This window comes from Mustela lutreola, chromosome 15, assembly GCF_030435805.1.
Source record: "Mustela lutreola isolate mMusLut2 chromosome 15, mMusLut2.pri, whole genome shotgun sequence".
In the NCBI taxonomy this organism is placed as follows: Eukaryota; Metazoa; Chordata; class Mammalia; order Carnivora; family Mustelidae; genus Mustela; species Mustela lutreola.
This window is the reverse complement of record NC_081304.1, coordinates 44,149,507-44,161,663: the sequence shown is the minus strand read 5'-3', so window position 1 is coordinate 44,161,663 and position 12,157 is coordinate 44,149,507. Positions and strand designations below refer to the sequence as shown.

General features: G+C 53.9%; 1 protein-coding gene across 4 annotated transcripts in view; it reads right to left on the bottom strand.

The window, feature by feature from the left end:
• Positions 1 to 12,157, bottom strand: part of ABR (ABR activator of RhoGEF and GTPase) — a 177,660-nt gene that overhangs the window by 71,803 nt on the left and 93,700 nt on the right. For 3 of the 4 annotated variants that reach the window (XM_059148291.1, XM_059148295.1, XM_059148293.1), the window contains exon 3: positions 1,936 to 2,034. In XM_059148291.1, coding sequence (XP_059004274.1) covers positions 1,936 to 2,034 — 99 coding nt within the window. Of the gene's footprint in view, positions 1 to 1,935; positions 2,035 to 10,345; positions 11,025 to 12,157 lie in introns of those variants that run through there. The other variant, XM_059148294.1, reaches the window with a different exon arrangement.

The following is a 12,157-nucleotide window of genomic DNA, read 5'->3' as shown; positions in this document are numbered from 1 at the left end:
TGGTCTTCCGCTTGTCCTCCTTCCTTCAGCTACCCTGAGTGCCTGGGACCCCAAAAGGATCACCTGAGTCTCCTCACCCCGTGAAGAAGATAGAGAAGGTCACGGAATTATTCTCATGTTCAGATGAGGCTCAAGGAGGTTATGCATAACTTGACCAAAGCCAGGGGTTTCCAAAATGACAATACCCATGAGAAAGAATGTGGCCCAGTACATACATATATATATGTGTATGTGTGTGTATATATACACACACATACACACACAACACACCCGAAGTTAAGTGAAATAGTACTTACTCTTACTATGCACAACGCACACTGGTATTTTCTTTCTCGTTTTATAAAAAATGCTGGCTCCAACCTACATTGATTTCATGATGCACTAATGGGTTCAGATCCAGATAAGAAAAACAGTGCCATGAGTCTATATGAGTAATGGCAGAGTCAAGTCTTGCCTTAGTTCTGGCCCCAGACCACAGTCCTTGTCTGTCTCCTGGACTACCCAGCTTCTGAACAACACTATCATGCCTACCAATAAACTCTCGGTGAGAGGTACCACAGACCGAGCCCAGGCCGTCACAAAGTTATCTACACATTTCTTTTATTAATTTTTTTTAATGCACATTTCTTTTTTTTTACGATTTTTATTTATGTATTTGAGAGGGGGTAGAAAGAGAGCATGTGAGTCGGGGGAGGAGCAGGGGGAAAGGGACAAGCAGACGTGGGGCTTGAGCTCATGACGCTGAGATCATGACCTGAGCCGAAATTAAGAGTCGGACACTTAACCCACTGAGCCACCCAGGCATGGCAAAGTATCTGCACATTTCGATGGTTATTCCTGGAGTAATAAATGCCAAGGCCCCCGGCATCCTGGGTGGCAACATCTCATATCACAACAGGTACATAAATGTGTATCTTATAGTTCTTACAAGAATGAGTTTCTGGGGTAGCTGGGTGGCTCAGTCGTTAATCCTCTGCCTTCAGCTCTGGTCATGATCCCAGGGTCCTGGGACTGAGCCCCCTGTCGGGCTCCCTGCTAGGCAGGAAGTCTGTTTCTCCCTCTCCCTCGGCTTGTGCCCTACCCCCCTCCTCAAATAAATAAATAAAATCTTTAAAAAAAAAAAAAAAAAAAAAAAAAGAATGAGTCTCTACTCATCTACATTTCTTATTCCCTCTTTTACTGATGTCATCCCATGTCTCAGGCTGCAAAATACCCAGGGGGAGGCCTTTACACTCCCCAGTTCCTCTGCGTAAGATCTAGCCACATCTAAGGCACACTTTCTTCAAAGGAAAAAGGCCTCACATCTGTGTAGTACTTTTACCTCATATTACTAATACTTCTCTTCCAGTCTGAGTCTCACAGTGCTGCCATCGTGGGAGGAAACTGAGGCATCTTCACAGAGGGTTGGGGTTAGTCTAATGGCTCAGAGCTATGGTGCTTCTCAAACGATACAGACACCCGCCCACCTCACACTTCCTGCCACGGGACCGGAGGAGAGCCACGGGCTCACTATCTGTGGGAGGAGAAAGGACTGCGACCAGGGCACGACAAAGAGGACTCGGCTTGATTGACTGGTAGAGACTGCCCAGAGCACAGTGTGGAGGTGGAGGCTAGGTCCTCACCTGGGCCGCACCTGGGCACCACCCCCCACCCGGACAGAGCACCATCCCTGATCAGTGGTGCCTGTGCATGGTCAGAGGCCATGGGAGTGTTCATCTCCAACACGGTTGTGTTTCTCCCACCTTTCCCAGGGCAGGTCAAGGAGGCCTGGGGCCGAGAGGCACAGGCCCCTTTTTGGCAAGGACCCCGGCTGCCCAGTGCCAGGCTGACAGACTCTGCCCACAGGGAAGGAGAGGTCCAGGTCCCCCTTCTCCTCCCACCCCAAAAGCAGTTTGCAAGCATGACGCTGACTGGCAAGCCGGAGCACAGACTCACCAGCAGCAAGGCTTCCAGCTGGTTAATGTAGATCTCTTCGCTGGCCAGGAACCCCGAGAGAACCAGCTTCCTCATCTCCAGGCCTTTCCCTGCCTCCACCTGTAGGAAAGCAAACCAAGAACCAAGAGCTCATGAGAAAGGAGGCTAACATCCCGAGCGATCTTTTCTTGCCCTTTTCCTCCTCTTTCGCAGGCACTTTGGTAGGGAACAGAAACCACATACATTTATGATAATTTGGAAAATGTGGAACAAACAAGGAAAAATGATCCTCTCTATTTCTGGTGCTCACACCTCACTTTTTCTCCCACATTCTTCTTCCCACATTTCCTGATTTGCCATCCAGCCAGCCACCTAGTCCGTGGTAATAAAGGACCTGGGGCAGTTTAGTGGAGGAATACGGACAAGGAGAATCAGAGGGGGGCACCTGGGGGGCTCAGTCAGTTAAGCGGTAAACTCTTAATCTCAACTCAGGTCTTGATCTTGGGGTTGTGAGTTCAAACCCTGAGTGGAGCTCCAGGCTGGGTGTGGAGCCTACTTCAAAGAAGAAAAAAGAAAGGAAATCGGAACCATGGGTGAGGCAGGGTACGGTCATGTAGGAGGACCCAAGAGGGGCTGGAAAAGGCTCCTGGGGGAGTCGCGACTCATAAACATGAGTTTATACTCATAAACTGAGAAGAGGGGTAGAGAGAATGGAAGTGGCCATGGGAGCCACATCTTGTGGCCTTCTAGCTAGATCTTCCTGTCCCCAAGGGCTCAACCCCGCCACAGAAGGTGCTCTCTGTGGGGTCTTCAGCCTCACCCTTGTATCCCCCAGCATTTCCTGACTGCCTCACTGTACAAGGCACATATCCTAACTAACCTCCTCCCCACTCCAGAATTCCTTCTCCTTTACGGCGATCATGCCCCACTTAGCCTTGGAAGACCATCTTGCTCGTCTCTTAAAATGACGCTGTTCCGTCCCTCCCTGTGGGAGAAGCTAGGGACTTTGGCTCTGCAGCCTGGATTCTTCTAATGGACCTCTGCCTCTCTCTCCTCCCTTCACACCACACACCAGAGCCCGGCTAACCTTCTGAGGACACCACCTTACACCTAATGCCTGCCAAGGGCTTCATATCAGTGCTGTGAAACCTTGCCCTTTGCAAGGACGCGTATGGGCCTAGAAGGTGTAAAGCCAAGTGAAATAAGTTAGTTGCAGAAAGACAAATACCATACAATTGCAGTCGTATGTGGAGTTCAGGAAACAAAAGGCAAAAGAGACAGCAAAAAAAACCAGACTCTTAAGTGCAGAGAACAAAGTGGTGGTGGCCAGAGGGGAGGCAGGTGGGAGGATGAGTGAAACGGGTGAAGGGGGTTGAGAGTGCCCTTTTCATGATGAGCTCTGAGTAACGTAGACAACTGCTGAATCACTGTATCACATACCTGAAACTAACATAGCACTAACATAACTATCTATACCAGAAACAAAAATTTCGACGCTGCAAAAAGTGATTACTTGGGGATTCAATTAGGTCATTCATTCATTTATTTATTCATGCAACAAATATTTACTGAACACCCACTGGACTCTGTAGATACACCAGGAAGCAAACAAACTATAATCCCTACTCTTACGTGGTTTATAATCTAGAGGAAAGACAGTAAAAACAAAAAACAAGTAAATATAATATATAACAATGCCCCGTGATATGGGGTCTGGCTTAGTCTTGGCTTAAACACCTTTGTTGGTTCCTAGTGCCTCTTCTGACCCTGCTGACCTCCGCCTGCCCACCTCCCGTGCAGCCGGCAGGTCTCTGGGTCTTCCCAACCTGCTGGGAGTGCTTGGGCCTCTGTACTTCGGTTCCTGCTGCCTAACAGGCGGGCTCCCACCCTGGCTCTTCTCTGCAGCACAGACTCTCCCACCTGAGGTACTGCTCAGTGATTCCAGGGTTGGAGGTTGGGGGATGAAACAACATCACATTCCTCTGCAGAGCCCTGAAGGCCCGCACCGTACAGTACCCCTGGCACGTGGGCACCTTATACTTCCTAAGCCTTGTAAGTTCTTCTCATGCTACTTTAGCCCTCATATACCTCACTGAGGCAGGTACTAGATTTTTCCATCATGCAAATGGAAGCAAATAGGACTTGGAGGAGGGAAGGGACGAGGCTGGGGTCACACAGCCTGGAAGTGGCAGAGCTAGGATTGCATCCCAGTCCTTCAGTACCAGATTCCAGGCTGCCCCACTGCTTAAAAGAGTAACATCTCCACCCCACCCCCATCCCTGTTCTCATTTTCTTTTTCAAGTATCAGGTGCTTTCCCGGAATCACACATAGAACCCTCTCTGGGCATCAGATGCATACCCTTACTTATTTGGCACAGGCTGGGAGAGTATATGAAGCTATCAGAAATTTCTGACGTCCAGGGTAACTGGGTGGCTCAGTGGGTTAAGCTTCTGCCTTCAGCTCAGGTCATGATCTCAGGGTCCTGGGATCAAGCCCCGCATTCTTCCCCTGCCCTCCCCCACGAGCCTGTCTCTCTACTTGTGATCTGTGTCTATCAAATAAATAAAAATCTTAAAAAAAAAAAAAGAAAGAAAGAAAGAAAGAAATTTCTGACGTCTGGAGAAGAATGGCTTTTCCCAGCTGCACAACCTGCCCCACCGTGTTCCCACAGCTTTCCCACCATGCTCCAAGGGAGGGCTAGAATCCTTGGCCTTCCAGCAGCCCAGGAATCCAATCTGCGCCACAGGCCACTGCCTCCAGTCTCTGAAATGTTATCTGATCCTGTGATCGCAAAACAATACCCTGCTAGAGATGTCCACACCCTAGTCCCCCAAGCCTACATACACACATCCCCTTATATGGAAAAAGGGATTTTGCAGGTATGATTAAATTAAGGATTTTTTGATGGAAAGATGACACCGGATTATGAGATCTCAAGGACCTTTACGAGGGGGTGGAAAGAGGGTCACAGTCAGAAAAAGCAATGTGACCAGAGAAGGGGAGCAGGAGGAGGGAAAGTGATTGCAAAGATTGGAAGATGCTACACTACCAGCTTCCAGGACCAAGATGGGGCCATGAGCTGAGGAGTACAGGGAGCCTCTAGAAGCTGGAAAAGGCCTGGGAATGGATTCTTGCCCCTAGAGCTTCCAGAAGGAATGCAGCCCTGCTAACCCTTTAAGGCTTGCATGTAAGAGAATAAATTTGTGTTTTTAACCATGAAATGGGTGGTAATTTGTTTCGGCAGCATTAGGAAACCAGTAGGGACAGCAAGCTTTAGGGAAGGGCAAGAGTTATGTACTTAAGGCTTCACAAGTACCAGGAGCCATTGGGAGAGCTTTCCAGGGATTAACTCAGGACAATCCCACCCTCTGGAAGGTGTTGTCATTATCCCCTTGAGGCACGGAGTGGAAACCGCCAGCTGCCGGGGGCTCAGGCACACAGCACACCCTTCAAGGAATGAGATCTGAGCTGGAGCCCAGAGCAGGGCCCCAGCTGGTCCCAGGCCCTCCTGGTCAGACTTGAGGCCACCTCTCTGCACACAGCACCAGCCCCGCTCCTTTCTAAGCCGGACAAATGGGAACTCGCCTTCTGTGTTGGGGGGGCCAGTGATTCCCCCCGCACCCCCTTGCTGTTCCCTGCCAGATTTATCTGAGAGGCTGGCAAACATCTTGTAAAAGAAATCACTTGAAGACCCTCTCCTCAAGAGACTCCCACCTCTGAGTCCAATCTGAGCTCCCCCAAAATCTAAAGTCAACCCCCAAGAGTCCCACTATGGGCTATTCTCCCTCCGAAGTTACGCTGGCATGGGGTGAAGGTCGGGGAGAGCTTAAGCACGTGAAATGAAGTTCTGCTCACGTTATCAACAGGAGGCCTATTCTCGGTTACCACCAAAAACCTCTTCCTTTTTTTTTTTTTCTTTCCTCATACCCCCATGTTCCTGGCTTAGAATTATCTGGAAACTCACAACTGTTTCTTCAATCCTCGTGGGGCTATTCTTGTTTTAAAAAACACCAGGGCTGGACATTCATTCATTCTGTACATGTTTCGGGCTCTGGGATACAAATACAAAGGTGAGAGCACCAGTCTCTGTGCCCAGAGAGCCCGCTGGAGGCGGTATCCACATGCCCAGAACGCTCGAGGCCAGTTCTATGAAGAGGTCAGGGAACCCCCTGCCCCAGTCTGTGCCATACTTCCTGTCGGTCCCCCAGCTCAGGGAAGCTGCATGGTCTCTGCTATCCTCCCTAAGCAGAGCTCATGAAACACAGCCACTGTAGGCTGGTTCACTCCCAGGATTTCCCATAACCTGCAAGGCTGCAAGTCGGTCAGCTCAAGGCCCCCAAATCCAAGCATTCAAGTCCCTCTGGGAGGGACAGTGTCTACAAGGTCAGGTTAGCCAGCTCTGGCCTGGTCTTCTAGAGAGCGCAGAAGCTATATAAATAAATGCCTCTAAAGGTTTGGGTCTAGGCCAAACCAAAATACGATCTGTCCAGGAACTGTGACCTCCTCCAAGACAATAGCAAGGACTGAACAGGCAGGGGCACCTGCCGTTCAGAGCCCTAGGGCCAAGTGGCGCTGTACCCGGCAGAGTTCGGCTCATGGGCTGCGCCACTTTTCGGGGTGCACCCAGCAGGAACTGCGCAAAAGAGATGCCACCAGGTCTAGGGGGCTGTGCCCATGCCAAGCACCAGCCTTAGGATAGCTGGCCCTTCTCTGAGCCAAGACAACGCAGGACCATCCAGCCATTGCTCCTCTTGCTAGTGCTAGGCACTGGGGAGCTCTCCTTCAGCTACTGCCTTAGCAGAATCTGGAAGGGGGGCACAGCCCACTCTCCTGGAAAGTGGATTCCTCTATTCCAGGCTCCCTGCTGTCTGAGGCCCTAGACAGGTCCCAGCAGGGCTTCCAAAGGTCAGGTGTTTGAGTCCCATCTTTGCAGTTCTGTCACTCACACCTCCGACACTACCGTCTACTTAACATCGTTTTTTTACAACTGACTTCTTAAAAGCCCAGCCTCATTCCAAACGTGGTATTTCTTTACTTATTTATTTTTTAAAGATTTTATTTATTTATTTGACAGAGAGAGATCACAAGTAGATGGAGAGAGAGAGAGAGAGAGGGAAGCAGGCTCCCTGCCGAGCAGAGAGCCTGATGCGGGACTCGATCCCAAGACCCTGAGATCATGACCTGAGCCGAAGGCAGCGGCTTAACCCACTGAGCCACCCAGGTGCCCCCAAACGTGATATTTAAAAGCATAAGATGCACAAGTCATATTTTTCCTAATACACATTAAAATATAAACCTAACTATTGAAGTTCAAGAAATACACCTAGGTGCCTCCCAAAATCACAACTCACGTCATCCTCCGTGGGTTTCACAATCCCAGAAACACCTCAGTGGGGGACACAGGCGTGGCCAACGTGGGGCCCAAGGGTGGGAGGAAACAAACTTGGGCGTTTCTGACTCTCCGTTAAAAACTGGCCCAGAATAACACCTGATGGGCTAATCTGCATGACAAAAGGACTTTCATTCCCGACAAAGGAGTTCCTTTAAATAGCAGCTTTTAGATAGCATGGCCGCCTCAGCCCTGCGTACCTTGAAATAGAATTGTGCGAAAGATTTTTGGAAAGCATTCAACCCTTTACTGCCAGGAGATGGTGTGGCTAGCGTATGAGTGTGATTATTTGTTTATGGAGAATTAAGTCCTCAAAAGGGGGTCTGGGTTGAAAGACACGACAAACCCAGGCCCCAGCTCTGGAGGAAACCGCTGCCCTATCCACCTCTGTCCCTGGGGGAAGACAGACGCATCTCAGAAATTACACTGAAAGCAGGATTGATTTATAGGACACATGCTCAGGGACACAGCCGCTGCTGAAGGTAAGTACTCCTGAAGGAAAGTAATAGCCCAGAGAGAACGGCCTTGGATTCCCACCAGCTGCTGAGAGTCGTCTATCGCGCAGACTGCCAAGACCATTCCTAGCCCAGGACAGGAACGCACCCTCCAGAAGTGCCCCTTGACCACGCACATGCACACACACACACACACACACACACACACACGTGTGCACGCATGTGTACCCAGTCCAGCTCTGACCAAAACAGAAGCAGTCTCTCCTCCTCTGAAGTTCATACATACCCTGTTACTGGAACCCTGAGGACTTTCTCTTTCTAGTCCTTTTATCTGTGCATTTGCCCCCTCACCCCTGAGCTGTGAACTCTCCTTGAGAAAGGATCATGCCCGTTCATCCCATCTCCTCCCCAGTGCAAGGCAGAGTGCTTTGACTAGAACAAACCTGACAGTGTTTGTTGAATGACTCAATTCAATGAGGTTTCTCCCCACCCCTCTCCAGCTGACCAAGTTTGGTAGAGAGAGTGAGGGTATCCTGGAGGTGTTCAGGATGAGATGGGAGTGGGGGAGAGGTCTGGAATTCACCAACACTCAGGAAAGGCCCCTTCCCCCATGCTGAGACAAGTCCAGGAAAACTGAGGCCACAAAGAGGGGAAGACTTCACCTAGGCGCTCACAGGGATCCGGGAAGGTCTGGGTTTTTAGGGGTCGTGTGTGCCTGGGCCCCCCAGGCACTGGTGTGCTCCCTCCTCGGAACATCTCTGCATAGAACAAGGCCAGGAACAGGGTACCTTCTTTGCAGGCCCCACGGAGCCTTGCTCCTTCCCTCCACACATTCACTGAGCACCAGCCCCATCCCAAGCTCTTTGCAGTGTTCATCAGTGAATACAATATGGCCCTTGCCCTGGAGGAAAACAGGGCATAGTCGAAGAGGCAGACATCTAGAGTTCTGGGCAAAATGAAATATGGGCTAAGACCCAGGTATAAGCCAGAGTCTAGAGTAAGGGTGGTTCCATAAGGAAGCCCATGAGCAGGACCCCATCTGTGCTGGGAAGGGGTTCCAAGAAGGCCCATCAGGGAACCCCCTACACCTCACATCCCACACACTATTTGGCTCTTGGTTCCAGCCAGTGCTCTTGGTTCATTACCAGACTTTCCCCCATCCTGTTCCTGGTGGGGAGGTTGCTCAGACCCTAAGTGCAGAGATCTCTGCAGGCCTGGTGGAGATGTGACTGAACCCCAGTGCTCTGAGCTAGCACCAGATGAGAGAACCAGGGGTGGGATGTGAGCCACCACCAGCCTCCCATTACCTCTCCTCCGCACCCAGGCCCACAGCTACAGCTGCACCTAGATGCCGCACATCAACCATCTCCTGTGGGTTTCCAGCCTGTTTTCACCTCCATTAGCTTGCCCTTGGAACCACAATGTAGTGTGGGTGTGGCACGGCTGTGATTCCCCATCCTACAGGAGGGGCAAAGAGGCCCAGAGAGGCTCAGTGGCAGCCTCCTGCCCAGAGCAATGCCCCCATGCACCACGCCCTCTGGGGTGCGGACCAGCCCAACAGGGAGGTGGGCACAGACGGACACTCTGCTAGGCAACCTGGACGGCCAGCTGGCCATCTGCAAACTCCCTGCCATACATTCCCACTGGCCTTCCATTCTAGCTGCAGAACTCGGAGGAGGTGAGCAAAAGGCTGAGGTGAGGGCTCTCAGAAGTGGATGAGAAAGAAAGGAAGAATGAATGGCACAGGGTGCCATGTCCCAGGCAGCACTGGGACCCCGCCCTTGGAGAGGAGGGGAAGAGAAGAAAAGGGGATGGATGCACAGCCCCCCTCCTGCTCCTCCTGCCTTCAAGGCAACTCCTAAGACAGGACAGGGGCATCGCTGCGGAGAACATTCACAGACCCAGAGTGAGTGCCGGGCTGCAGATGCTTCTTGCCTACACCCACCCTGGGAAAAGTGCCTACCCTCCTGGCTCCTGCCTCCAAACCAACTGTTATCACCCCCTTTTCAGCTAATCCAATTCTTTTCCTTCAAGGAAGCTCAGTGACCTCTGGCTCCCAGTCTCTCCCCCAGGCTCTCTTGCCTTAGCTCAGCCTGACAAAGTCTCCTGGCTAGAAAGCGAGTGGTGAGTGGCCCCTTTGGCCCGAACTTCCCAAGTGCACTTAGCCTACTGTTGCCATGGAAACAACGAATTAAGGCCTCCTGGTTTCGAGTCAGCCGACTCCTCTGGGGCAGCAGGCTCACACCACTGCTGTGCCCACCGGGTGACTCATGTCACTGCCAGAGAAAGCCCCCGGCACAGCTGGCCTGGGGAAAACCGGCTGCCACTCCCGCTGAGGACAACTGGCCCATGGGGAGGAGGAAGACACTGCACCTCTCCCCCAGGAACAGCTGCCGGAGAGCTCAGCCCCTCGCATCCCCTCGCAGGCATGCGCCAGCCCCTCTCGGGCCAGAGTGCGGGGCTTCCACCCAGCCACGAGGTTTGTGCGCAAACCAGCCATTTCTGCCCGCACACAGCTTTCGGCAGCCGAGCGCAGCTAGCCCTGCCCCTCCCCCGACAAGCATCCAGGGCGTGTCACATTCCCACCTTCACGGCCACCAAGAAGGGGGACCCTGAGCCGGGGCTGGTCGGGGTTCCCAGCTCGCACTCCTCCAGGAGAAACACATCTTCATCCTCCAGAACCTTGTCCAAAAAGCCTATAGCCTCCTCTTCCTCTTCCATGGCAGCCGGAGGCGCGGAGGGCAAACAGGAAGCGGGGTCCACGCAGCAGCAGCAGCCGTTGCCGCCGCCGCCCCGGAGGGAGGCAGGCGGGCAGGGAGGGGAAGAGCGTGCAGGGCAGGCCTAAACCAGCATGCTGGCCTCCCCGGAGTCAGTCCTGGCGCCCGGCCACCGGCTCCCGATGAAAGGCTCCATTATGAACCCTTTCCTGCTGCCGCTTCCCGGCCCTCCCGCGCGCCGGGGCTGCGGGCCGCCTCGCGCGCGCCCCCGGCCCGGGAGAGGGGAAGCGGCGCTCGGGCAGCTCAGGCAGCTCGGGCAGCTCGGGCAGCTCCAGCAGCCCCGCCGCCGCCGCCGCGAGCTTAGGGCTGTCCCTGGAGAGACCGCGCAGCGGAGCAGGAGGAGGCGCCCCCGCCAGCCGCCGCTGCCCTTCCCGCTGTGCGTGCCGGGCCCGGGCGCAGGCGGGGCCCCGCGCTCCCCGGCCGCCGCTAGCGAGCTCGGGCCGGCCGCCCCGCCGCCGCCGCCGGCCCCACAGATCCCGCCCTTTCTGGACTCGGAGGCTCGCGTTTGCTATTAATACACAGGAAATGCACGACTTGACTCGTGAGGTGGAGCCGTTCCTTCTCTGCGGTCACCGGCCGGCGGCTGGCGGAGGCTTCTGGAGCGCGGAGGAGGGGCGAGGGGAGGCCGCAGACGGGCCGGCCGCGGGGGGAGGTCCGCTTTCCAGAGACAGGCTTTATTTACAGCCCCTCACCAGAGCCTGGGCCAGCAGGGGGAGGAGCAGAGGAGCAGCTGCCCGCACGGCCTCCGGGAGGGCCGGGCGAACCTCGCTCGCACCCGGGGAGAGCCCCAGGCTGAGCCCCTTTCTCATCTCCGCCGCCGGTTCTGACACCTTTGCGGAGGGGAGGCTGGGGCCTGGTGAGAGGAAACAGCTTCTATCGCCACGGCGGCTGGGAGCACAAGGCTTTGTGCAAAAGGAGGCCTCGGCCGCCTTGCCACAACAGCACCAAAAGTGCCAGCCGGAGTCTGCGGCAGGCCCACCTTGGCTGGCGGGAGCTGCCCCATCTCCTACTCACAGATGCTGCTGGGACGCGCACTCCCCACCTCCTTGGAGCGCTTTTGCCTCGAGAGGGGCCTCTGCCCTGCAGAGCCCAGCCCTATGGCAGAGGGTACAGGAAACCCAGGACGGGTAACACCAGCTGCCCTTCCCGCCCCCAGTCTGCTTCCCTTGGCTTCCTCAAGGGCGGCAAAGGCTAAGCCCATCCAGACAGAGAAGTTTACGTTTGGGGCTGTGTAGGCCCCAGCTAGAAAGGAGAATGGTCTTACTCCCCTGGGGGAGGCGTTCAGGGGCAGCACCTGGGAAAAGCGGGAAAAGCTCTTTCACCACACAACACCTAGGGCAAAGGCTGCAAACTCCAGCAGCCCTTAAGATCAATGGAAGTGAGCCAGGTAGGCATGGGGGCGGGGGTGAGAGGTTGGCGGGGAGGGCTGTTGGGTGGAGGGGAAAAGCCACCACCCAGCTCCCCGTTGCTGGCTGCTGGGACAATGTGGGCTGTGCCATCTCAGATAGTCCTAGAGAAGCTGGCAATGTGGATTTTTAGCTGATCTCTCCGTTTAAAAATGGTGGCAGATCAGTGACGTTAAAACCAAACAAAATGGGGCGCCTGGGTGGCTCAGTGGGTT